The following is a 25,488-nucleotide window of genomic DNA, read 5'->3' as shown; positions in this document are numbered from 1 at the left end:
CAGAACTAGCCAAAAGAAGATCTGTCATTTCTTCACCATACACACACTTGCTTTAATCATTATGTTACTACCCAGACAACATTTCTCACATATATCAGGCAAAAACCAAAAAGTTAAGAGATAAAATATAATGAACACTCCAGAAAAAAACTGTCTCACTTACTGTTCAATACGTGGGGAGAGATACAGCTTAGGAAAAACCTGAGTAGCTTCTGCATCCTCAAAACTGACGGAGAGAAGTGCAACATCCTCTCCAGGATCTTCATTCATGTCCTGTATATAAAAAAATAATAAAATGGTAGATAAACTGAGTACTTACAAGCTTACAGAAAACAATTAATAAGTCTACTAAAAATTTAGGAGACGCTTAAGCATAACCATTGAAAAATAGGCTGCAAATGTATTCTTTCTGACTACATTAGTAAGATATTCTGCGGTGCTTAATTATAAAGTATCAAAATAAAATTACTGCATTAGCAAGTGTATAGTAGTGAAGCTCTTCTTCAATTAGCTGAACTATAGAATCATAGAATCATAGAATAACCAGGTTGGAAGAGACCCACCGGATCATCGAGTCCAAACATTCCTATCAAACACTAAACCATGCCCCTTAGCACCTCGTCCACCCGTGCCTTAAATACCTCCAGGGAAGGTGACTCAACCACCTCCCTGGGCAGCCTGTTCCAGTGTCCAAGGACCCTTTCCGTGAAAATTTTTTTCCTAATGTCCAGCCTAAATCTCCCCTGGCAGAGCTTGAGGCCATTCCCTCTTGTCACTTGGTAGAAGAGGCCAGCACCCTCCTCTCTACAACCTCCTTTCAGGTAGTTATAGAGAGCAATGAGGTCTCCCCTCAGCCTCCTCTTCTCCAGGCTAAAATATGTATTTCATTAAGATGCAGGTTTCATTTTTAAGAATTCTTGGTTTAACACTAACATCAGATGTGAATGCCAAAGAATTTTTTTAAATGTTAGAATATCACCGAGTTATGACGACAGATTTTATATTTGTTATTATTTGAAGTAGTACATAATTTCTCTTGTATTCAACTCCTACTTCTCTTGTGGGTGAGAAACATTTCTGCAGTAAGAAATTTGTATCTAGAAGTCATTGTCCCTAAGCTTCCTGCAAATTAAACCCATGCATTACTTTCAGCAAAGACCACATACTCTATAAAAAAATACTGTAAGAAAAAAATATCCATGCTAAATGCCATGATAGTCAATCTTAGTGCATTAACAGTTCAAGCTTTCTCTGTATCAGACAGAACAAATTGTTTCTTGTTAGGTCCTGACACCTCTCCAATTTGTAAATCACACACATTATGAACAAGTGTATTTTTGCCACACACAACTTCATTTAATTTCTTCACCTCTAGTTAGGAAACAAAGAGTTAGCAGTGAAGTCACCTTCATTGATCGCAAGTAATATGGTGCCATTGTTGCTCATAGAGAAGTCCTTAACCTGTTTGTGCTTATGTACATAGCAACTTGCCAAGACGCATTTGTTTTTATCCGTTTTGGAAAAATATGGGAGGAAACAGATAACCCAGCAGATATATGTTCAAAGCAGGATCAACGTGGTGCAGTGTGCCCTGGTATGCTCTGTTCCACAAGTAGCTGTGAGGAAGGAACATATAAACCACTTAAACATTGTTAGGAGATCCTGCTCTATATGGGAAGAAAAAAAAAAAAAAGTGACTGCTGAGTGTTTTCAGGAAGACAATCTCGTGCCATTTGAAGCTTTGGCAGGACTTAAACTGTTAACGTTCAGAGAGACTAGCTACATACCAGCTACTACGTGCAGAATGCAACATGCCAAGAAACTAAGTGATAGGCTGCAGGGAAAAATGGGTCTTAAAAAAGCCTAATTGTCTTAAACAAAAAACGAGACGGAGCTGAGCTAACGGTGTTTTCCTAAATTCTGCCTTGGTGTACAGTTCACTTCTGATAGCTGGAAGAGAAGTGTACTCTTAGAAATGCCTATTAAATGGTCACAAGCACATTATGGCTGAAAATCAGAACACAGTTTTAACCTGAAGTTGCAGGACTACAGTCCATATCAGTGGTGAGCACAAAAACTAGCTGCTGTTGTGTTTGGATATGATCAGTTCAACAGATAGGAGTATATGAAATAGTTGCCTGTAACAGCAATGGACAGGTTCTCGTGGCCCACAATGTTCCCTTCAGTGTTATGTTTCCAAGACCTACTATTATCTTCAGTAGAATAATCGGCGCAGAATACAAAACCTTTTTCAACAAGACAAACAGCAAATATCCAAGAATGCAATTCCACCCCCAGCTTTTCCTAGTATTTAATGTATTTCCATCATTAAAGAAAAAAACTAAATAAGGAACAGCTTTCATTCCTGAAGCTGAGTATGACATTAACTGGCTTTTCCCCATTAATTTGCTAATTGCCAATCAAATGAAAAGAACTATTAAGACAGATTAAGCACTAATGCCAATGATTAAAAGATTTTAATTGACATATTGCAAGAGATGACGACTACATATAACACATTCATTCCTGTACACATACATTTCTCCTGAGATTGTATTATTTTGTTTTTAATTCTTCTCAAATTGTTTTTGCACAATAGAACCTACATGCATTTTACAAGCTACGTGGATAAAACCAAATCTTGCATTTAGTATTAATGTTAGAGTTGATGTGCACACACCACTTGGCCATGCATAAAACCACTTTCTAGAAGACCATCCAGGTGCTTATTGATTAAAGCAAACTGAAAGAAGGGGAAAGAAAAAAATGAACAACCTCCAAACAGATTACATGGACACCTCTACAGTACCCATTAATCCACACAGTAAAATTACATTGTATTTTCTACGATTACTAGTGGCTTCTCTAATATGAAGACTCACGCCAGGATGAAACATACCCCACACCCCAAACAACATAAATCATCATGTTAGCTTTGCATGTTAAGCTGCAATTGGCTGATGTGTGCAGTAAGAGCAATAAACTGAGACGTGATATTTTTCATTTACAAAATTAACTCACAGCAAACACTACTGCAGCTGCTGTTGCCGGTACAGTACTGCATTATGTTCATGCAGCTACTGTCCAATACAAGTTTGAGTACAGAAACTGGCATTCTTCTGAAACTACCACTTTTCAAATGGATATATATTTTTGGCCCTGAAAAATGAAAACTGTAACTTATATAAAGATGCAAAAAACCCACCCCATTTCTGTAGGTTTTAAAAGATGTAATACAGTAACGTCACAGAGTTGCTCAACCTTATTGCTCAGATGGCCACAGATTTACGATGAAGTCCCTTTGTTTCCAACACCATACTGTTTATTCCTTTTAGACTTTGTTACTTTTATTTCTGTAAGTATCCTTTTGGTGGAACTGCATTCAACCCTAGTATGTCTGTTACAATTGCCATTTATAAAACTGAACCAAAACCACATGTCTTGCAGATAAACTGTGGAAAGCTTTTCAACTAGTAGATGTTGTCGTGCCAGTCACAACTTAACTCCTTCAGCAACCTCTCTCCTGATCATCTCTACAAACTTGTTAGTGACTAGGTGAGATGATGGACCCTTGTATTACAAGCCAATGCTGGGATCCTTCTACTACATCAAAGCATCCAGAGGCAAAGGTTATTTTAATGTTTATTATCAAATTCTGCCCAAGCAGCGTCTTCCCCTTTACCATTTCTGCATATGTATCACCTCTATTTTCATTCTTCAGTTGACTTCAAATGAGAGAGTGACACCCAATTGTTACAGCAATATTATTCCCTTTTAGGAAAAAAAGTGGTGGTGGAACTAAAGTTACAATATATTTTTAATATTCAATTATTCTTGTTCCTTCTCATAATGTGTATTCTCAACACAGTGCTAAAGGATTTTGTTTTAAAAAATTACTTTCGTATTTAAGAAAAACAGATTTTGTAAAATTAATAATGGCAATTTTCTATGCATGTTAGTATCCAAGGTTAGAACAACCACATTAAAGTACTATTTTATACTCACAGAACTTTTTCCATACAAGACTCTATGGAAGGTATTATTAAAAGGAACTTCCACTGCACAGAGAGCACATCCTGGGCCACAGGAATTTTGAGGTTTAAAAACTGAATGTTTTAAATTATTAGTTAAGCACGTGACAATGCACACCTATTAGTTTTTCTAGAACAATATCATGCTTGATAGCAAAAACCTCCCTTATAGCTTACTGCAATGTAAAAGATCCAATATAGAATTTCACAGTGTCTTTCTGCCATCTCGCTATCACATATTTCTTTTTTTAAAAAAGAATCCTTTCTTCATTTCAGAAAATGCGCATTCAAATCAAACAGGAAAAAAACTGGATACACCATTTAGCACTGAAAATAAATAGTCTTCTTTCTCAAGAACTGCAAGGGGTTTCCTATGTTTACGGAGTACTTTGCACTATGTGGACTGATCCTTGACTAAACCTCCACAATGCTGTGGAAATGCAAAATATCCATGGTAAAACAATGTGGTGAGAAAGGAAAAAAAACATCCCTTAAGATTTTCAGCCCTTAGGCTTTTTTTTTTCCTATTGCAGAGACCTCCTAGCAACAACTTACTAGAATAAATAAAACTTTTCACAAAGGAAAGCATAAAGAGAAAGGGCATATTCTAATTTACCCTTTGACTACTTAGCCAGTGCAGATGAAATGTTCATTAAGTATGTATTTTTGAAACTCAAGAACAAGAGGCGGTGTGAAAATACAAATGCAGCACAGAACAAATGAATATGAGTTTGAGGGCATTTAGAAATTATTTTTCCCCAAAAATGTTCAGGAAAAACCTTCAGGTATCACAAGACTTCAAAGTAAAACTTAAAATCCTACTCAAATTGTATCAGGACTGTCTAAAGAACCACAACCATTTGTTACTTTTAATTCAAATCAGTTTAAATTTGCACCCAAATGCATGCTTTAATGTTTACAGCTGCTCCTTTTGCAAAATACTTACTCTTTTACAAAGTTAGTATGAGTTGTTTATGAATAGTATCATCAAAACCACTTTAAATACACCATCCGAACAGCATTGTTTTCTCGTATCCTACCTACTGTAACTGAAAACTGGGAATTTACTGGAACTGACAATTTATTATGAGTCAGATGGTTGATAGCCAGTCCAACCAAAACATCTGCTCTGCACAGTCACAACTGCTATAACCCATTTCCTCTTATGCCTGGAGTCCAACCAAGTTGTACATTACAGTTGCTTTTCCTTAAAGATGCAGACTTTGGAAAACCAATTATTACCTTTTCTTAGTTATCAAGAAAGAATCTCCCTGCAACTTCTGATTAGAGTATTCTTTGAAGGGGAGGTATTTGTCTGTTTCGCATGCAAGTGTGATTCTCTGCCCCAAATAGCAAAACACAGTGGTAAGTGACTGCAGGCTTATCCAAAGCAGTGGCAGAACCAGTCTTTCCATGGAAGACTTGGGAGGTAGGGGGCATGAGACTGTGGGAAAAGACCCTGCAATGGGCCAGTGTAAAAATCCAGGACCTGAGGTTAGGAATCCAGTTTGGTGACATTAACTGTAAAGCAAGAATGAGAGGAAAAGGAATTTAGGATTTGGTAGAAAGCATGAGAAAGGATGTGCAGGAAGAGTACTGGCATGCTTTGGGAAGGACAAGCTCCTTCTGGCCTCAGGGACTGCAGGAAATGAGACAAGGGAGAAGGTATTCTGGTTGGGCTGTTAAGTTTGTGTCATAAGTACAAACAGCAATTGGTTTGGTAATAAAAGTGAGGTAAGAAAAAGCACAAACTGTTCAGCCCACTGGGCGTTCATTTGGGTAAGGAAATGCCATGCAGATGATTGACATTGCAGAAGCCACCAAACTATATGGTCAGGCCAAATCTGCTTCAGGAGTTTCCTAGCCACAGCTGACCATTCCAACCTCTTCCTGGAGCTTTCTGACTTCTCAGCTCTCACAACTGCTCAATAATTGTCTGTGTGATAACACTGCAATTGAGAGAATGGAAAACTCCAGCAAATGAAAGGGATGGCTTAAAGTCATATAAGTGAAGAATAAACCAAATTCACAACTTGTGTGATGTGATGGACATTGTGGGGAAGGTGGAATGGAAAGGCAGCATACGGATGAGACACGGAGGACTGAGTCAGCACTGATCTAAGCATCTGCAGCCAGCTTATGACAAGTGGAAGTCTCTTAACAAGGCACCTGACTGTGGTACCTCTCAGCCCGACCAAATCAGTCAGCTTTACAGAAGCTGAGTGTGAAATTTATATTTCAGGATTCTTTCTGGAAACAAAAAAATCTCCAGAGGAGAGGCACACGAGAATAACATGCATTCAGAAAGGTAATTTACCTGAGGGTCAAACAACCCATGTAATTTTGTATGATAGATACCTGTAATGGAACCATACTTATTAACAACTTATCAGAGGAGTGAACAACAGAATTTGTTTTTAAAGATGAAATGTGAATTGCAGCAGAGAAGAATATACAACATTATTTACTTCATCATACTAACGCGCTACTTGCATCTCAAAGTTTGCATAGCAAAGTTTGGCCTTTCCCTCCAAATGACAGCATGCAATAATGTCAAAAACAACTGTCAAATAAAGCAGAAGCAAATTGTACCCTTATTGCATAGCAGTTTCACTAGCCAGCTTTGATACAAGCACCCACATGTGCTCCCAACCTTTTTCTCCATCTACCCTTTTTCTGAAAATAATAAAACTCAGGGTAGGCAGCCTGAGGAATGTTAAGTGGCAAATGAGACTGAGAAATCTGCTTCACTCTAGGGAGAATATGTAATTATTCCAGGAAATTCTTTCTCCTCTCTTCCAGGAAACCCACCAAGTCTGATCAAGGAGTGCTGATTCTTTAAATAGGATCTTTAATGAAAACAAAGGCAGTTACCTTGTGTGCACTGCCATGGCATTGAAGTGTTCCAAACACGGCTCCCTCTCCCAAGGTAACACAGCAAAACACTCACCTCACCCAGGCTGGGAAAAGACAGCATTTAAGACCAGCATGATTCCTGTTTTAAAAGTTACGCGAAAACTGTAGTCTGGGAACGACTTTGCAGAACCTGAAGAGCAAGCTTCTAGGACAATATACTGAGCTTCCTTCATTAAAACAAAATTAAATACATAAATATCTACTAAGAATTAAAAAAGTATCAGCAGGACCTCCAAGTATTAGGCATCAATAACTGAACATAAAAACAAACAGTATTTTCTTTAGGCATGAGTAACAACCCAGGGGTTTTTTCTGTTGTTGTTGTTGAGGTTTTTGTTTCGTTTTCAGACTTTTACATATAAATATATTCTGCTCCTCCAAGACAAAAGCTCAAGATCCCTTTTGCCTTCATGTTTTCTTTTATTATGGTCATGGTAAATTATCACTACTTGACAACATGATTGACCATCAGAGTTTGGTAAGGAATGCTATTAGGAAAAGCACAAGAAAAAATGAATGGTTTAAAAGAAAGAATAACTTTCTTGTCTGTGAAAATACATTATAGATTCACAGCTTTCAAGATTGAAGTCATTTAAGTGGACAAAAATTAATTTATTTTGAAAGAAAAAATTGTGGTGACACTTCCACCACAACAATATTGTTTACCTAGGTCTGAAAACACAGTCTCATAAAATAAGGCAAGTTTATTCAAAGGCTAATATCATGTTTTGGTAAGTATAGGGCTCAAATTTGAAATAAATAACCTAGGTGTAGCACAGTCTAAAATTAAAATCGGATGCAGTCTAAAACTAATATCTCTGAACTGATTTCAAGTGAGCTAAAATATTTCTACATATTCATTTTATATAAGACATACAAAAAACATTCGCAAGTGAGGATCATTTCATCACACTGACTGAATCTAAGTCCTCACTGAACAAATGTATTTGCTAGGTTTATTTTAATGACACTGCAATAGGGGATATTTTATATTTTTAAAAGGGACTGATAAGATGGTCATGATCATGAATTTCAATTCATTCAATGAAGCAAGTATAAGCACTTTAGCTATACCTACTCCAATATCAGGTATCACATTTAGATGGAAAGATGATTAAAAAACAACATTTACAAAGTCTGGAATATATCTGCAAATGAATTAGAATAAAAATAACACAAAATAGGAAGACATATTAGGAATCTAGATTGTTGGGAGGTAATCTCAGATCAGATTTTTCCATACAGTCACGAAAAAGTGCTTTTGTTTCCTAGTAACTCAATTTATCCAACACTATAGAGGAGTGCTTAATTTTTATTTTGTTTACTTCTAAACTAATTTCAAAGTAGACTGAGTATGTTTTAATAAAATGCTACAGTTTTACTGCTAAAAAAGTAGGTTAACCTGAAAGATTTCCCTAATCCTCCGATGAAGTTTTGTAGGTAGGAAAGAGGTTTCAATGCCACCATACCTTCCCTAAAACCTCAAGCAAAATACCTTAAGGTTGCTAGAAGCATCTGCCTCCACCATCACCAGCTGCTAATGGGATATACAAAATCTTCAGAGACTCCAGAGCTAAGGCCACCCAGCCTGCTCCTAAACAGGGAACTGCAGTTGCATTCACACAGACCAAGCCAATGTTTGTCTTGACAAACAAGTTTTCATCTTCAAACCAACAGTACCACAAAAATAGTTCTTGAAAAATCAAGATCTTATTTCTTCTACCCACAAACACTCTGATAAGCTACTTCATTGGCAACAGAGAAGCTGCTGATGGAATAAAGGACAGAACAACCTGAACAACCATGTGAGAACCTGGCTGAAAGTATAAAACTAAAAAAGTAAAGATTTTCTTATAAGCACATACCCTAGATTAAATGACTCTTTAAAGCTTGGTTGTAAATAACGATAGACTTTTTACAAAAAGTTTATATGTATGGTAAACGCACTTAGTGCTTTAAAGTCATGTTAGAAAGCCATGGGTAAACAGCAAGCAAAGGACAAGTAGTATCAAAATTAATATTGAGTAATAAGACCTACATTCTAAACCAGGAATCATTTGGGGACAGTATGGTAGAGAGATCAAAGGAGTCAGCTTTACTTTGTTCATCTGGGCTATGCACATTAGTGACAGACATGCTGATTTTGAGCAAACATGGAATTCAGTGGTATTGCATTTACATTTACGTATGTGTCTTCAGTGCATGGAGGACTCATTTTCACGAGTGTTTTTCATGTTTCATCTGAAATGATCAATAATGGAAACTTAAGTTTTATGTAGTAATATAATAAATTCTAGGACTGTCAAGGTTCAGGCATTCTCCATATTACCTTGCCATGTGCCAATGTTTTTCCTTGCTAACAACAGTCTACAAAAGGCATGTCTTTCACATTTATCTCTGCCTCACTATCTATTTTTTATACTTTGAATACTGAGAAGAACTGTACTAGGAACTAAAAAAGGCAGATCAATACCTACCTTTAAAGAACCTTCACTTTCAAAGGCCATGAGATGAGAGAACTTATATGTATATAAATTTTTAAAAAATTGTAGTCTGAGTTACTTGTAACAACATAAAATGTATTGACAGTATTTCTAAATGTAAAAATACATTTCCAATACTTCCAGAAACAAGCAAATAGAAATAAAAAGGAAACACAAAATACTGTCCATTTAGGTGACTTGCGAGGTGTCACCTCCATGTAGTTTCTTTGTCCGTATATCTCCCAAAGCTATCAAGCTGCATCCTCAACAAGTAGTTATAACCCATTTTCCAATGTAAGCTTATGTTTTAAGCTTGCTTTCCTAGATGAAGATCTGGGGATAAGTGCAACTTGAAATTCAAATCTTTCACTAGGATTCCACCGAGACTCAAATCTCTCTAGCCACATCATCAGATGACTGGACTATAATTAATTCAGAAAGTGATATTCACATTCTTTTCCTCCATTTTACTGATTTCCCATCTCTTTAAAAATAGTAATGTCACTGCTGACGCCAAAGAGCTGTCATCTTATGTCCAGTGGAAAATAAGTTCTGCTAATAAATGCTTAAATACTTAACTAGAGTACAAACAGATCATTAATACAGTTCAAAGTAAAATAATTTTTCTTCCAAGTTAACTTTCTAATAACTAAATACACCTTTTCGATACATGGATATTTATATATGTAAATTGACAAAACAAACATTATAGATTACCATACAGAGCTCTGAAACTGAAAGAATATTCAGAGATAACAATTACATTTTGGAAGAATGTAATGTATTTGTGCGAGTAAGGATCTTAAGTACACAGCTACATCTTAGAATGACAGTATGACACTAATGAGAGCAGGTTTTTTTTAAAGATAACGAAGCAGCTCATTGACGTAATTCATAAATCTCACAAGGAATAAAGGAGTAAAAGTTAAAATACAAGGAAAGAGAGACATCTATGCTAAGTATTTCTGTAGTCGTGTTGTGGTTGGAAGTCAGCATAAGTTTTTTACTTTTAAAATCAATCCAACTTCTTAATAAAAGCTTCTTCCCTCACTCTCCACATATTCTTATATGTTCCTGGTTCAGTGAATATCTCTGCAGAATCAGAAATACTATAGATTTCATGGGTCAAAACAAGAATGCCAGAGTAAACCCATATTCCAAGACAAATCTTCAGTGAACCAGGAAGTACCAGCGAGATTTCACAGATGAAAAAGTGAATAATCAGAGTGTAAGGTAAAAAGAAGCAAAGTAACGCTTGCTCAGTGGTCTTTCAACACTGCAGCTTAGTATTGCTGACCTGATTTAAAAGTATGAAAAATTTTCTTTTAAAAGAATGTGCAAATATTAACTGCTATGAGTTGTTTAGTCAATTGCTGTTTCCTGACAACAACAGGAATGCTTCTTATTAAAGTCCACAATATTTTTTGATTCATGAACTAATTATTATCCATTTCTTTTTCAAGTGTATAATATTTATATTTCTTTTTGAGATAATTCTACTATTCCTTTGTTTCATTACTACATTTATGTCTGAAGGATCTCAAAAAAGAGTGTGTGTGTCTGGGTGGGACATTTTCTGCTTTGTACAAAGAACATGCAAGTCGGAGCAGCCTGAATCCTTGAGACTTTCTTACAAACATTCACCATTCCAACCAACAATTGGCGTAATCATACAATCACTAGGTTGGAAAGGACCCCCTGGATCATCGAGTCATGCACACAAGTGTAGATGTGTACAGGCATCATGTAGAGTAAGAACCCATTACTGTTAAAAAAACCAAAGTTCTTCCAGTAAGAAGAGAAACAGAGCTTTTTTTTCCCTCCTTGCATTTAAATGAAGGTAGATACTGCTACAAGCGGTAAGCTGGAATGAGGGATAAATACTGTATTAGTAAAAAATCATTGCAACTTTGGTCTTTCAGAATTCACATCTGTACTGGTCTATAAATCATAACGTGAGGAAATATTCACATTCAGTCTGTTTAATAAAGAACAGACAGGTGACATTCTGTGTCAAAAGAAGTCTCTGCAACTTATAGTAGGAGACTAACTCTTGTGCTTCAGCTCAGGTTAAGGTTGACTCATCAGTTGTTGTCTACTTTGCCCAAGACAGAGCCTGAAACACAGGATGTCCAGCTCAGATGTGGTCACAATAACTTAAAGTGGTATTTGCTAGAATAATACATCGCATATTTCCAGACACAAGACTGATTCCATCACTGAGTTTTCCCTGATTACTGTCTCAGAAGAGATCACCATATCTTTTCTCCTAGTTGTTCCATTAGTGCATCCATCACCAACTTGGGAGAAATAATGTTAAACTCTTCCACAGCACCTGAAGCTGTGTTTTAACAAAAAAATGCAGGTTCAAAGGCCACGAATATTGATACCACCCTTGAATTCGCAAAGTCTTTACTCACACTTTCTTTCATATCATCCATTCAAAAGTTCAAGGGATAATTTTCTCTAAATCCAATTTAACTTTTAATGCTCTCACAAGGCCCAAAATCATTTACATAAAGCTCAACAGTTTGAATGCAGTGTCCTAGCATGCACAAATCAACAGGGCAGAAAAGCATCTGTTCTTGGTCACATATTCACCTTTCTGTCCTTAAAATGGAGTATTCTAGTCTTAGGCAAGGAGGATGTTGTCATTGCACACAAGCAGGAATTTGAGCATGACAACAGAGTCTGAAACGGAAGTTTCTCATCCTGTCCTATAGGAGAGAGCATTTCACAGAATTTGCTTTTTTAATTTTTTTTTCTTTGAAGCACTGAATTTAAGAAATTAAAGACTATATTTATGAAGCAAGTTTGATGTTCAAACTTCACAACTCGTGGGATTTGCTGGATGGTTATTCACTGAGTTCCACTCCGCTATTATAGGCAGTTAGATAGACAGTTAGAGCGGACTGACAGATGACACTAATTCTACTTCCCAGTTCTTAATAAACATCAGTTCTCCTACAGACATCAGTTGAGAAAGAGTGTAGTCCTTCATTTGTGTGGTATATGTACACATATACACCCCTACAACAGGACCCACTATGACACCCACTTGCAGACAAATTATTAAGAGCTCTTAAAAGAGCTTAATGAAAGTGCAGATTTGGAAATAGCGTAAGAAAATCAAAGTAACTGCCACAGACAAAAAAAAGGGAAACAAATACTTTAAATGGCATTGTATAAGAAACAGCTTAAAAATGGTGATATTAAACAGCAGTATTTAAACTCCTATGTACATTAGCAAACTGCAAGTCTGAAACCATTGAGACTTTTCTACTAAGAAGCTACTTGGAAAAGAGTTGTGTTTATCAGTGACAAAATTGTAGTCATTAGCATTTTAAAGATCAAGGGAGAGGGAAGATTCCAGTCACATGCATTCTGGGAATTCTCTAAAATTGCCAAATTAAGGTCAATTTTTCTAATTAATCTTTCCATCATCAGTAACTTGCTTTTTTCAAGCCAATGTAAAATTGGTTCCTCTTTTTTTAATTTACGGTGTTTATCTAGAAAAAATGTGTCTCATCTGTTACTTCTAGGTCCAAGTATAATGTTAGAAGCCTATCCTATTATGCTATTTGCTGAATATTAAGAATAGTTGAAAATTTGGCTCAGTGTTTTCACTTTGTATGCTGCACTTCCCTGGCAGTCACAGAAGAAAACCATGAAAATGCACACACTGCCCCAACACCCACAAACACCCAATACATCAATTCCTATTACTTTGGAAACAGAAAACAATGCTATTGAATGAGAAGGGTTGATCAAAATATTTGAAGTTAGATATCACATGTAGCTTCAAATAAAAAGGTTGAGAAACACTGCTTTAAACATAAACATAGTTCAGGTTTTAGCCATGAGATAAAGCTGACTAAAAGCCCAGTCTAATTAAAATTGAAGATATTAAACAAAACCACTAACTAGTGGCAATATGTTCCTTTTAAGATCTAACAGGAAACTGACTCTTTGTAGAGTCATAATTGAAACAGCACACAATGAACCAATATTATATGGGGAATCTGAGAGACAGTTCTAATGCAAGGTCTTATAAAGTATTAGGGAAGATGAAAATTTACCAAGTAAAACTGTGAATGTAGTAACAGAAATAGGCTATGTATTTCAACAAAATATTCAGGAGTTATCCATGGATAGCTCCATAATGTGTGAATACGTTTTTTGTCATCACACTAAAAGGAATTGCTAGGCACTGATACCAAAAGCCAACACCATCTGACTTTCCTTTTATAGCTATGCAGAGAATGGACCTGCCTTTGTACCAACTTCACAGTTCTACAGTCTATATGGGATTAAACTAAAAATTCTGCTAGTGAAGTGATAGCCATATGTTTCTGTTATATGCAGTTCATTAGCAACATAACAACTCATGTTTAAATGACAATTATAATAGACTTGTCGTCTTCAACTAAATGTATGTTTTCATTGATATTTGTAAAAGCGAGGACAAATGGTAAATTTAATGATTTATTTTAAAACTTATAAATGGAGGAATACACTCAATACTTACCTAGGCTTTACATCCAATAAATGTCACCATAATCCTAGCATCAATGAAAACAGTAAATCCAAGAAGACAAATCAGTCTTCAACTAGAAATCCAACCTTAACTCAGGCTGGTTTAATTTTATAATCTAAATACAGCTCCACAGAGTTACATATGCTGGGAATGGATTCTCAGTTTAAGTTCTGCTGGGTACTTCTTTCTAAGATGTACCCGTTTCCTAAAAAAAAAAAACCCAACAAAAAACTATAGTATTTTGCTTAGATTAGTTTAAAACAATTCAAAAACAGCACTAATTGCAATTCATGGTAAAGGGCCCCACAGCTTAGTATGTTAAAAGATAGTATTTCAAGAGAACATATACCACTTTATTAATCTTCACCTTCCTTTGCATAATGTTATTATCAAAACAATAAGCTCCTTAGATATACCCATGGCACATACAGGTATACATACATATATAAACGTATACAGGTTCTTTTAAAAGAAGTTATGCTCTAGTTACCAGATGGTCGCTGCAGCAATTAGCTTAAATGAAACAGAAGTGAAGATCCTTCTATCCTTTCCTTTTTTTTGCTGCTTCATTTGGGATCCATATTACAGTCTTGCCAACTTATGACCTTTCAGCCCAGACAGTTACTCCTGTCACGAACACAAACTTCCCATTAACTATGAAACTCAAGACTTTTCTCTCTCCATACAGCATCATTAACTGCTTGGTCTGCAACAGAAGGTACTCCTCTCTCTACTTACATTTGGCAGTGTCCAGAAGGCACTGTCTAGATCAAACCTTCATTTCTTTTGACAGGTTCCCAGACTCTTTGAATAATATTAAATAGAAATTGTTAAATAGTCTTTGGAAATAACCACAGTTCTGGCTCCCTGCGAGCACATGCTTTTTAGCCCCTATAGTGTATGTCAATCAATATAAAAACTTCTAGAGTATTCCATTTTTTCAACAGGTGTAATTCTGAAACTGCTTTTCAGCTAGGTTTTAACACTCTCCTTATTTTATCAATGGCAATATTTATACTTACGTAAAAAGAAACTTTCAAGATCTTCCTTCTCTCTAAAGAAATTATGCCATTTCCTTTTGTCTGCCTTCACATTCAATTCCTAAACCAACTGAAAGACTTCATAAAGGTTTTTTGTTTGTTCTGTAGGTTGGCTTTTAAATTTTATTTCCATGGCATACGTGAACTTTCTGGGAACAAAAGCTTCAATTGCTCTTGTCCCTTCAGTCTGAAATGTGAGCCAGTTAATTAAACATATCTGTCTTGGTTTTTACTCAGAACAACTGCACTTATTTGACACCAGTTTGTCTTAAGGCTACCCTGTGTCCAAACAGATGCTCTTATGGTAAGTGGTTGTTTGTTTATTTTTAATAAGTATAGAACAGATATGCTTTTCAACTAGGACCAGTCAACACATACAGATCTTTATCTATTTTCTTCCCCCAAAACTTTTATTTAGTTCATCCTGAGACCAGTTTAAACCCCACTGCATTAATCAAGGATAGAGTGTTCCCACATTAAGAAATATTCTCTGCAGGTATTTTTGTATCGATGAAATTGGTTTCCAAGATGCTTTACATTAAAACTTTAATCTTCACAAGATTACTATAATTATTAGTTGCACTGTAATAACTGGGTTCATGGCAACCACGTGTTTGATGCTCTGTTGTTAAAAGAGGAGCAGTCCCTTTTATAACTCTTTACTATCTGGAAGGCAGATGTATAAAGATACCAGTAAAGTCCACAGACAAAACTAAACATCCTACTTTTTTTCCTAATGTTTGTTTGCTTTGTATTGTAATTACGTCATTTTTTTTTAGTTCTCACAACAAATTATCTTACAACAAGAAAAGGAACTAACTGAAGGGCAAGCCAGTTTCACTCTGAGACATATTGATATGCAAGGTACAGTTATTTGAGAATAGAACAGGACACGTTCCAACAATACAGTCACTGATGCCTCATTTTCTTAGGAAACCAAGCTAAAATAACAGCTAAATGAACAACATGATTTATCTGAAATTCTGAAATAAGGTAGGTAAACTTTTGATGTAAAAATGTATGATGAATTCCTTCATGGAAATGTGTTCAGAGGACACCAGCAGTACTCCATTCCTTCTAGATATTGTTATTTCCAATTGAAAAGTCGTTCTTGAGAAGGAAAAATGGAAGTCTATATTGTTGTACAGGCAGATTGATGAATAAGATGAGATGTGCAGCAAGTCCATGATAAGCTGTACTTAAGGTTCAGTAATCCTAGATAGCAGAGGCTCAAGACTGATGGTGAAATGACTGTTGTTTGTATAGCTCCTCAGTAAAGGCCACTTATTCATTTTCTGAGAAAACAGTTTGAGTCAAAAGGTTGCCTTGGTTTATAAGAAGGTTAAAAAAACCCAGGAGTTAAGTCAGAACTGAAGTTTCAAGGTCTATAAAAACTGCACTCCTCATGTAGGGGAGACCAGAATTTAAATTCCACTTCCTTGACTGAAATTATTTTTGGAAACAGAAAATCTGGACAGCTATTAGGGGGAAGAGAAATGAGAAAGACAGAGTGGGGATAGTCATTTCTAACTTTTGTCTGACAATGATGCAGTCCTTGAACAAAGCAGGTGAATGCTTTTACTGCTTGTTGAAGAAAACTAAGATGATACTAATGAAAACTTTATTTCATACCTACTTATGTTGATGAATAGCCACCCACTTAGAATTTTCACTACCAGACTGCAGCAAAGGCGCTACATTTTAAATAATCTATCACAGAGTAAACAACCAGCTTTTCTTTGGTTTGAGTTCAAATAAAATATTTCAGTGCACTCTCTGTTCACATGAATAATATAATCCTTTCTTTTATTCCAGCAACCACTTCTGCTTCATGATGCTTGAAACCTTTCTCTAAATGCTAACTTCACTATAAAAAAACCCAGCAGCGGACTAATTGGAAAGAACACATATGTGTCTCCTTCGAAGATCACAGATACTATGTCAGATCAGATACTGAAACAGGTGAACAAGAGGAAATACTCTGTTGAGTTTTCATGCTACAAAAGTTCATTTCTAGATATAACCCATGAATTCTCCATTAATTTCCTATGAAGTGATGTCATTCTTTTTTTACCACATTTTCATTAAATAAATTACAGGTGAAATGCAGGATCCAGGACAAAGAATGGGACCACAACTTATGGTCATAACATGGTACATAAGTAACATAATGCACTGGCTTTTACAAATACTTTTTGTGTAATGTTGTGATGCTCATGATCAACTCTATCAGCTAAAAAAAGGTTTATTCTTAGAATATGTACATTCCAAACGACCTAAACACTGTTCTTTAATCTAACATTGGAAAACTATTGCTGATGCAAAGTCCAGTAAGAGATTAGTTTTCTTGGCTGTAACTCTTCAGGGAATTTAGGTAACAGAATAAAAAACTTGAGCTTTAAAAAGGTCCTGGCACAAAGCTAGTTGCAGTAACCAGAGCAACCTTAAGCAATGTTGTAGTTATCTGGTGTCTGCTTACTAGACTGGACTCATCCTTTTATAAGCCTTAGGCAGTTTTTGAATATGTCTTTGCATTAGTTCCTACTTAATAAAGTTGGATTTAATTAAACAAACCTAGGATGTTACAATCTTCACCAGAACTGAGATGCAATCTTATTCAAGCAAAGTTGAATAGATACTTGCCAAAATCCCTTGTTAGTGGATATCACCAAGAAAGTAAATACTGATCTTCAATTTCACTTATGCAATAAATGATGCCACTTAATATGGCACTTAAATATCCGTACACAAACACAGATAATGTGGGGAATAAGACAGAGGAATTACAGATGTGCAGGCCTGCAGGGCCCCAATCTTACGTACCACATAAAGATGTGGTGGGATGGTTCCTGTAACTGGAGTGTTGGAATGGATGGATACAGGCTTTTTAGGAAGCACAGGCAGAAGAGACAAGGAGTGGGCATCACCCTCTATGTCAGGGACCAGCTGGAGTGCATGGACCTCTGCCTGGGGATGGATGAGGACATGATCCTAAGAGCTTATGGGTCAAGATTAAAGGGAGGGCATGGACAGACAGAAGCAGCTTCACATTCACAACCCCTTTTTTCATGGAGGACTTCAACCATGCCTATATCTGTTGGATATAGATAGGACATAACTGACCCATCACAGAAGCAATCCAAGAGGTTCCTGGAATACGTTGATAACTTCCTTCTCCAAGTGACAGAAGAGTCAACAAGGAGAGGTACTAATGCTAGACCTTGGTCGCACCAACAAAGAGGGGCTGATGGGGAATGTGAAGCTCAAGGGTAGCCTTGGCTGCAGTGACCACAAAATCATAGAATCCCTAGGTTGGAAAAGACCTTTGAGATCATCAAGTCCAACCCTATCTGTCTACTACAAATCATATCCCTAGGCACTTAATCTACCCATTTTAAGTACCTCCAGGGATGGTGACTCAACCACCTCCCTGGGCAGCCTGTCCAGTGATTAATAACCCTTTTAGTGAAAAAGCTTTTTCTAATGTCCAATCTGCACCTCTCCTGGTGCAGCTTGAGGCCATTCCCCCTCATCCTATCACCTATCACTTGGGTGAAAAGACCGACATCCGTCTCCCTAAAACCTGCTTTCAGGTAGTTACAGACAGCTATAAGGTCTCCCCTCAGCCTCCTCTTCTCAAGGCTAAACAACCTGAGTTCCCTCAGCCGCTCTTCATAGGACTTGTTCTTCAGCCCCTTCACCAGCTTCATTGCCCTTCTCCAGAAACGATCCCGGACGTCAATGTCTTTCTTGTAGTGAGGGGGCAAAAAGTGAACACAGGACTTGAGATGCGCCCTCACCAGTGCTGAGTGCAGGGGCAGAATCACTTCCCTGGTCCTGCTGGCTACACTGTTTCTGATACAAGCCAAGATGCTACTGGCTTTCTTGGCCACCTGGGCACACTGCTGGCTCATGTTCAGTTGGCTGTTGACCAGCATACCCAGGTCCTTCTCTGCCATGCAGCTTTCCAGCCACTCTTCCCCAAGCCTGTAGCGCTGCATGGGATCCTTGTCTCCCAAGTGCAGGACTCTGCACTTGGCCTTGTTAAACCTCATCTCATTGGCCCCTGGGCATCAATCCAGCTTGTTCAGATCCCTTTGCAGAGTTCAAGACTATTAAGGCAGCAAGGAGGGTGCAGAGCAAGCTCACTACCCTGGATTTCAGGAGAGCAGGCTTTGGCCTCTTCAGGGATCTGTTTGGTAGAGTACTATGGAATAAAGCCTTGGAGGGAAAAGGGGCCCAAGAAAGCTGGTTAATATTGAAGCATCACCTCCTCCAGTCTCAGGAGCAATACCAGGTCAGTCAGTCTCACCTCTGTACCCAGCAAGATCATGGAAAAGATCCTACTGGAAACCATGCTAAAGCACATGGAAAATAAGAAGATGATTGGTGACAACCAACATGGCTTCACTAATGGCAAATCGTGCCTGACAAATTTGGTGGCCTTCTAAGATGGGTTACAGCATTAGTGGATAAGGGAAGAGCAACTGACATCACCTATCTGGAACTGTGCAAAACATTCAACATTGTCCCACACAACATCCTTGTCTCTGCATTGGAGAGATATGGATTTAATGGATGGACTACTCAGTGTACAAGGAATTGGCTGGATGGTCACACTCAGAGAGTTGCGATGTACAGCTCAATGTCGAAGTGGAGACCAGTGACCAATGGTACTCCTCAGGGGTTGGTACTGGGACCAGCACTGTTTAACATCTTTGTCAGTGACAAGGACAGTGGGACTGAGTGCACCCTTGGCAAGTTTGCCGGCAACACTGTGTCAGGCACTCAACAAGCTGGAGGGAAGGGATGCCATCCAGAGAGAACTTGGCAGGCTTGAGAGGTGAGCTAGTGCGAACCTTGAAGTTCAACAAGGCCAAGTGCAATGTCCTGCATACGAGTCAGGGCAATCCCAAGCACAAATACAGGCTGGCTGGAGAATGGACTGAAAGCATCCCTGAGAAGGACTTGAAGATGTTGGTTGACCAGACAATGTGTGCTTACAGCCCAAGGTGGCCAACTCTATCCTGGGCTGCATCAAAACAAGCTGGGCAGCAGGTGAAAGGAGCTGATTCTGCCTCTCAGCTCCACTCTTGTGAGAACCCACCTAGATTACTGCATCCAGCTCTGAGGCCCCCAGTAAAAGGACACAAACCTGTTGGAGCGAGTCCAGAAGAGGGCCACAAAGACGATCAGTGTGCTGAAGCACTTCTCCTACGAAGACAGGCTGAAAGAGTTGGGGTTGTTCAGCCTGGAGGAGAGCGGGCTCTGGAAAGATCTTAAAGAAGCCTCCTAGTACCTAAAGCGGGCCTACAAGAAAGCTGGAGAGGGACTTTTTACAAGGGCATGTAGTGATAGGACAAAGGGTAATGCCTTTAAACTGAAAGAGTGTAGATTTGGGTTAGATATAACTATGAGGGCAGCGGGGCACTCAGAGGGGTTGCCTGGAGAAGTTGTGGATGCCTCCTCTCTGGAAGTGTTCGAGGCTTCGATCAACCTAGTCTAGTGGGAGGTGCTCTATGGCAGCAGGGTTGGAACAAGATAATCATTAAGATACCTTCTCACTAAAACCATTCTATGATTCCATGATATATTTTGAATTGGTGAAAAACTTCTGTCTGCCATAATATATTATCAAGACTAAGCTTTTCCTTTTAACCACAGACCTTAATTTTATCTTCCACATTTCAGCACTTGGAAATCTAATAATATGTGATCTGAGGTTATCCAGCTGTGACACTGAGAAAATAAGGTTACTCTTATTATTATTTAAGACCCTCCCCACTCAATAAGAAAAATAAACTTCTGACACCACTAACAATGATAAGGTAGGCTTTAGTAAGACTGATGTGCTTTAGTACCTACAGGGTTGGTCTGTCTGAAAGACAGATCTTAATTTAGTTCTGAGTCTACAGGCAGAAGATGAAACAGGTCTTGGACAACCTAAAGCTTCTCCAAGCATAAAGAAACTCCAAGGAAGCTGCAACAAATACTGTAGGTATGATCAAGATACCTTCCAATACTGCTTCTAAAAGCCAAGATGCCTTTATTCATTACGCTTTCCATTCAAACACATCAAGTACACAAACTTCATATAAGGAAGGTCTTGCTCCCATTGATGTAACAGAGCCTTAGCAGGTTCCACAACAGTTGAGAGCAGCTAAGGAAGAAGATGAAAACCACTGTCTTCAGAAGAGCAAGAAATACTGTGGCACTAATTAATCAGATCTCTGGTGCTAGGGGTCAAGCTCTGTGTTGAGAAAACTTGGCTAATGCAGATGTAATCCTGACAGGTTTTCCAGCTCTTGCCAGAGCTGATACTAAAGCTATCAGCAATTTAGATACTGGCAACAGGCAGCTTGGCACAGGAAATACCAGTGCTGTGTATTGAATAGCTGTTATCATAATAAGATTTCATAAATAAGTCTCTTTCACAGCGTTCTGGATCATGGCTAGAGTAGCTAGAGGAAGATGGAAAGAACTGAGACCATTCCTGAATTCAAGTTTGGTTTGATCAACCTGACACCACAATGACTTGAGTAGTCATTTAAACCTAAAGGCCTGAATGTCACTTGCCAGTGAAGGCAAGAATAGAAGGACATTTAGGCCTCACCACTGAAAGTTTACTTAGTTTTAATGTTAACTGAATTTGATGCACACCATTGCTCATATGGATAGATTATAATATCATTTCCACTGTCTTCTGTTTCACTTTGAAATACTGAACTGACATTAAAAAACTTTTTAAAGAAAGAAGCACAAAAGCCTTTGTAAAGTACTTACCATGCAAAACACTTGTAATCCTAAATTCATACATATACACATTTTTAGCTGCTTGGAGCAATTCAAATTATACTTAAAATGGATTTAAAAAGCATTTAAAAGATATCCTATGACTAAAGCAAAACTTAATGTTTAAAACAATTATTTCAAGCCTTTTCAGTTTGAAATTAATAAAATTGTTCATTTCTTCTCTCTCTCCAACACTGCCGTATCAAAGGATATTACTTGAAGATTTAAAAACACCTACTGAATGACAGCTCCTTAAATTGCATAAAGTTCAACCATGATAAACAAATACTCAAACGGACAAAGATTAGCACACGGAACAGCTTGGACTCACCTATTAGTAAACAGGCTACATTTAGCTTGACAGACACAACTAAATTAGCAGATAAAGTAATTATTGTGTTTGATACCCCACGGCTTAAAAATCACAACTACCAGAATGTATTTCTGTTCTGCCACTACCTGATTCTAGTAAAACTTCATAAACAAGCTTCCCAATTTTAAAATGTGGAGATTAATGCATTTTATCAGTGATGGTACATGGCTTATATCTAAACTTTTAGATTCTAACTGTAAAGCTCTCCATCAAGGCAACAGAAAGGAAACCTACTAATCTTAATTCCTTTAACTACCACCAACTGCTTCATGAACAAGAAAAAACTTCAGGTTGCAGAAGTATTTCCAGTATCAGACAGTATCACTGACAGCATTAAATTCTTTTAATAGAAAAAGAATGATAGAGTAATTCATGTGATGAGCCAAATTTCAGCCTGATGTTTTTATAGGAGTAATAAATCCTTGAAAACAGGATTCATAATATTGATGCAGAAAAAATGAGACAAACTCAATGCTATTAATTGTGCAAAAGACACCACTTCAAACGCTTTTACTTGTCTGAACCAGTTTTGCTTATTTGACACACCCACAATTCTTGTATATATTTATCCCTCTGAAACACAGAACAAGCACATAACACAAAGAAGCCTTTATATATAATGCCGTATAATTACCCTTCGTATTTCAGATTGTTTGAAAATCTGTGTGGATGAATATAGTTCTCTGATCATGTTCCTGTTGACTTCAATGAGGGCAGAATACACCTCATGGAATAAAAACCCTAGTCATCTCTTGACTGGCCCTAACTCCACCAAATAGGCCATTAGATCAACCTTCCTATAAAGGCATCCAAAATATTTGTTTTTAAAAAATTGCATGCAGCTGGTTTCATAACAGGAGTTACACTGCCTCTTGCCTTGATCACTTTCCAGGATCATAAACCTCTTCTTTTTTCCTAACAAAAACACAGGGAAATTAATCTGCTAGCTAGTCCTTTCCCACAACATGAAGTGTAATGAATATTTCTTTGCAAAACAGGGAAGAAAATCCAGCAACTATGACATACACACTTGCTCTTCACTCCAGACAAAACATCAGTTTAAAGCTAGAAAACAACTACTTTTTACGACACCCGAGTAGTATGTCAGCTATTGTTTGTTTCCAAATGCAAGTGACTTGATTCTCACTACTGATTAACTGCACTATTATTTTCAGTATTTGTATAAGAAAAGCTGAGAAGGCCAATTCTGTGAAGTCATATCATCACTCCAAAAAGTTATATGGCAATACACATTCCATACTGTGTACTTCTTTATAAACACATTGCTTTGTAGGTGTTATTTATTGAATGAAACCTACATTTTAAATTTCATATTTACAACACCTCTAACTCTCCACAAAACACACTGTAGTAAAAATATAGCAGAAATAAGTAAACGTTACGCTTATTCCTCCAGTCCTTTTCAGAAAATAATAAAAAAAAGACAAGCACTCTTTGGAATCCTTTTACTGCTCTTAAATTACAAGCACGTATTAGACACACACTTATTGAAAAGTTGTCTACCTGCCTTTTCACCATTTAAATGATTTCAAATCACTAGAACAGCTATACAACCAGTAATTTGTTATAGAAAGACATCTAAAATAATAAAACATTCTATCAATGTAAAATTGTGTCATTAAGAAATTTTCCAATTATTTTCACATTTTATGTATGAAAATCCAAGGGATGACGTAACTTGTCCTCTCAGCATCACATGGAATCTCTTTAAGAACCTTCTGTTTATGAAACAGAATATAAAATCTGTGCTTCTCAATCATTCACATTGAGATGTGCAGGTTTATCACCATGAAATAAGGAAAGAGAAGACACTCTATCTGCAACAGAGGCTTTAGGTATGCCTCGAGTTCTTGTACAAAATATCAGAAACTTTCAAAGTCTTTACAGACTAAGTCTTAGAACAAAGTTTATCATTTTCCCACCATAAATAATACCAATGCCCTAGAAGTTCTCACCATTTTCAAAATAAACACAAAACATATTGCACAACAGTAAATAAACATTTTGCTAACAACTACATCTGTACACCATGAGGATGGAACTGCTCTGAAAAGCTCTGTTCTTTATATGCAAATCCCAGAAACATAGAGGGCCAAGTTAATTTACTACTTCTTTATTTTACAGGTAAGCTTCTAAACACTTGCAGTCGGTAGCAGACTCTAGGTCGGGAATGGAGATGGGCAGAGAATGCAGGTCTAGTACCCAGAGAATGATTTACACAAATAGATAAAAAACAAGCAGGTGTCTAAAAATTAACTTTTCATGTTTCTGCCATTAGACAAATTTGAATTTTAAATGCATTATTCATCTACAGCTAAAACATTTATCAGCAACAATATGTAGTTCAGACTACTGCTTCCCCTGCCAATAAAATCTTTTTTCAGACATGCTATTCCTTCATGTGCTATTTGAAGGGAAATACTTCTCTGTAATAAAAATTCCTTCTGTATTTTTTTTCACTCCCTTCCAACTTACACCAAACAAGAAAGCATAACACACATCCTTTTATGGTTAAAAAGATCCTAACCAACGTTCTTAATGTTCTTGGACAAGTGATGCCCACATTACCACAATATTTTCTTGACTTAACACAGTTTGAAGATGAGGATGATGCCTTACATGCTCCAGGCTGAACGGATTTGTTAGGAAGACACGTCCTGACAGATTTGCTTAAGAGAATAAGGTCATTGATTAATCAGGAAAGGAGTCCATTAAAATCATGGAATTAATATCTTTGCAGATGGTTACTTAACAGGACACTGTCAAAGTACTTTTGTCAATTTTTTAAATATTTTTTCATCAATCAGCAATGATAAACAATGTGGTGTATCTTTGTCTAGCTTTCAGTGCCTTAGAAGCTGGGCTGTAATTAACAGCTGCATAAAAAAAATAAATAGTCCTGAAAAATAATAGACCTAATAAATAAAATGATAGACCTAAAAAATAAAAACCCAAGAATTTTCAAATACTTTGTTCTGCATGTAATAGCTTTGTAAGGATCTGAAGGCACTCCTGCACCGGTAAATATCTGGAGACAATACTGTGAAAGTTTCAAGCGAGTGTTTTCAAAAGTTTACATAGAGCATGCTTCCAGAAGATAATTTCAGTAAGAATCTTGTTCATCATATTTTTCAAAGAATACAAAATTAGAACAGAGAAGAACAGAGATGAACAGAGAAGATTGGTTTTTCACTCTTTCTCTGTGAGTCAAAAAGCACACACTGTTTTGTATGGCTGTAAATATCTTCATTGATAGTACCTTCCAAAATTGCCTTAACAATGTAATGCAATATTA

The 25,488-nt window shown here is 37.0% G+C and overlaps 1 protein-coding gene across 2 annotated transcripts in view; it reads right to left on the bottom strand.

Annotated features, from left to right (window-relative positions):
- Positions 1-25,488, bottom strand: part of BABAM2 (BRISC and BRCA1 A complex member 2) — a 178,466-nt gene that overhangs the window by 77,671 nt on the left and 75,307 nt on the right. For both annotated transcript variants that reach the window (XM_069852612.1, XM_069852613.1), the window contains one exon: positions 164-273. In XM_069852612.1, the coding sequence (XP_069708713.1) occupies positions 164-273 (110 nt within the window). The remainder of the gene's footprint in view (positions 1-163; positions 274-25,488) is intronic.

Source organism: Phaenicophaeus curvirostris, chromosome 2, assembly GCF_032191515.1.
Source record: "Phaenicophaeus curvirostris isolate KB17595 chromosome 2, BPBGC_Pcur_1.0, whole genome shotgun sequence".
In the NCBI taxonomy this organism is placed as follows: Eukaryota; Metazoa; Chordata; class Aves; order Cuculiformes; family Cuculidae; genus Phaenicophaeus; species Phaenicophaeus curvirostris.
The sequence above is the reverse complement of the archived record's forward strand: the minus strand, read 5'-3'. Positions and strand labels throughout refer to the sequence as shown.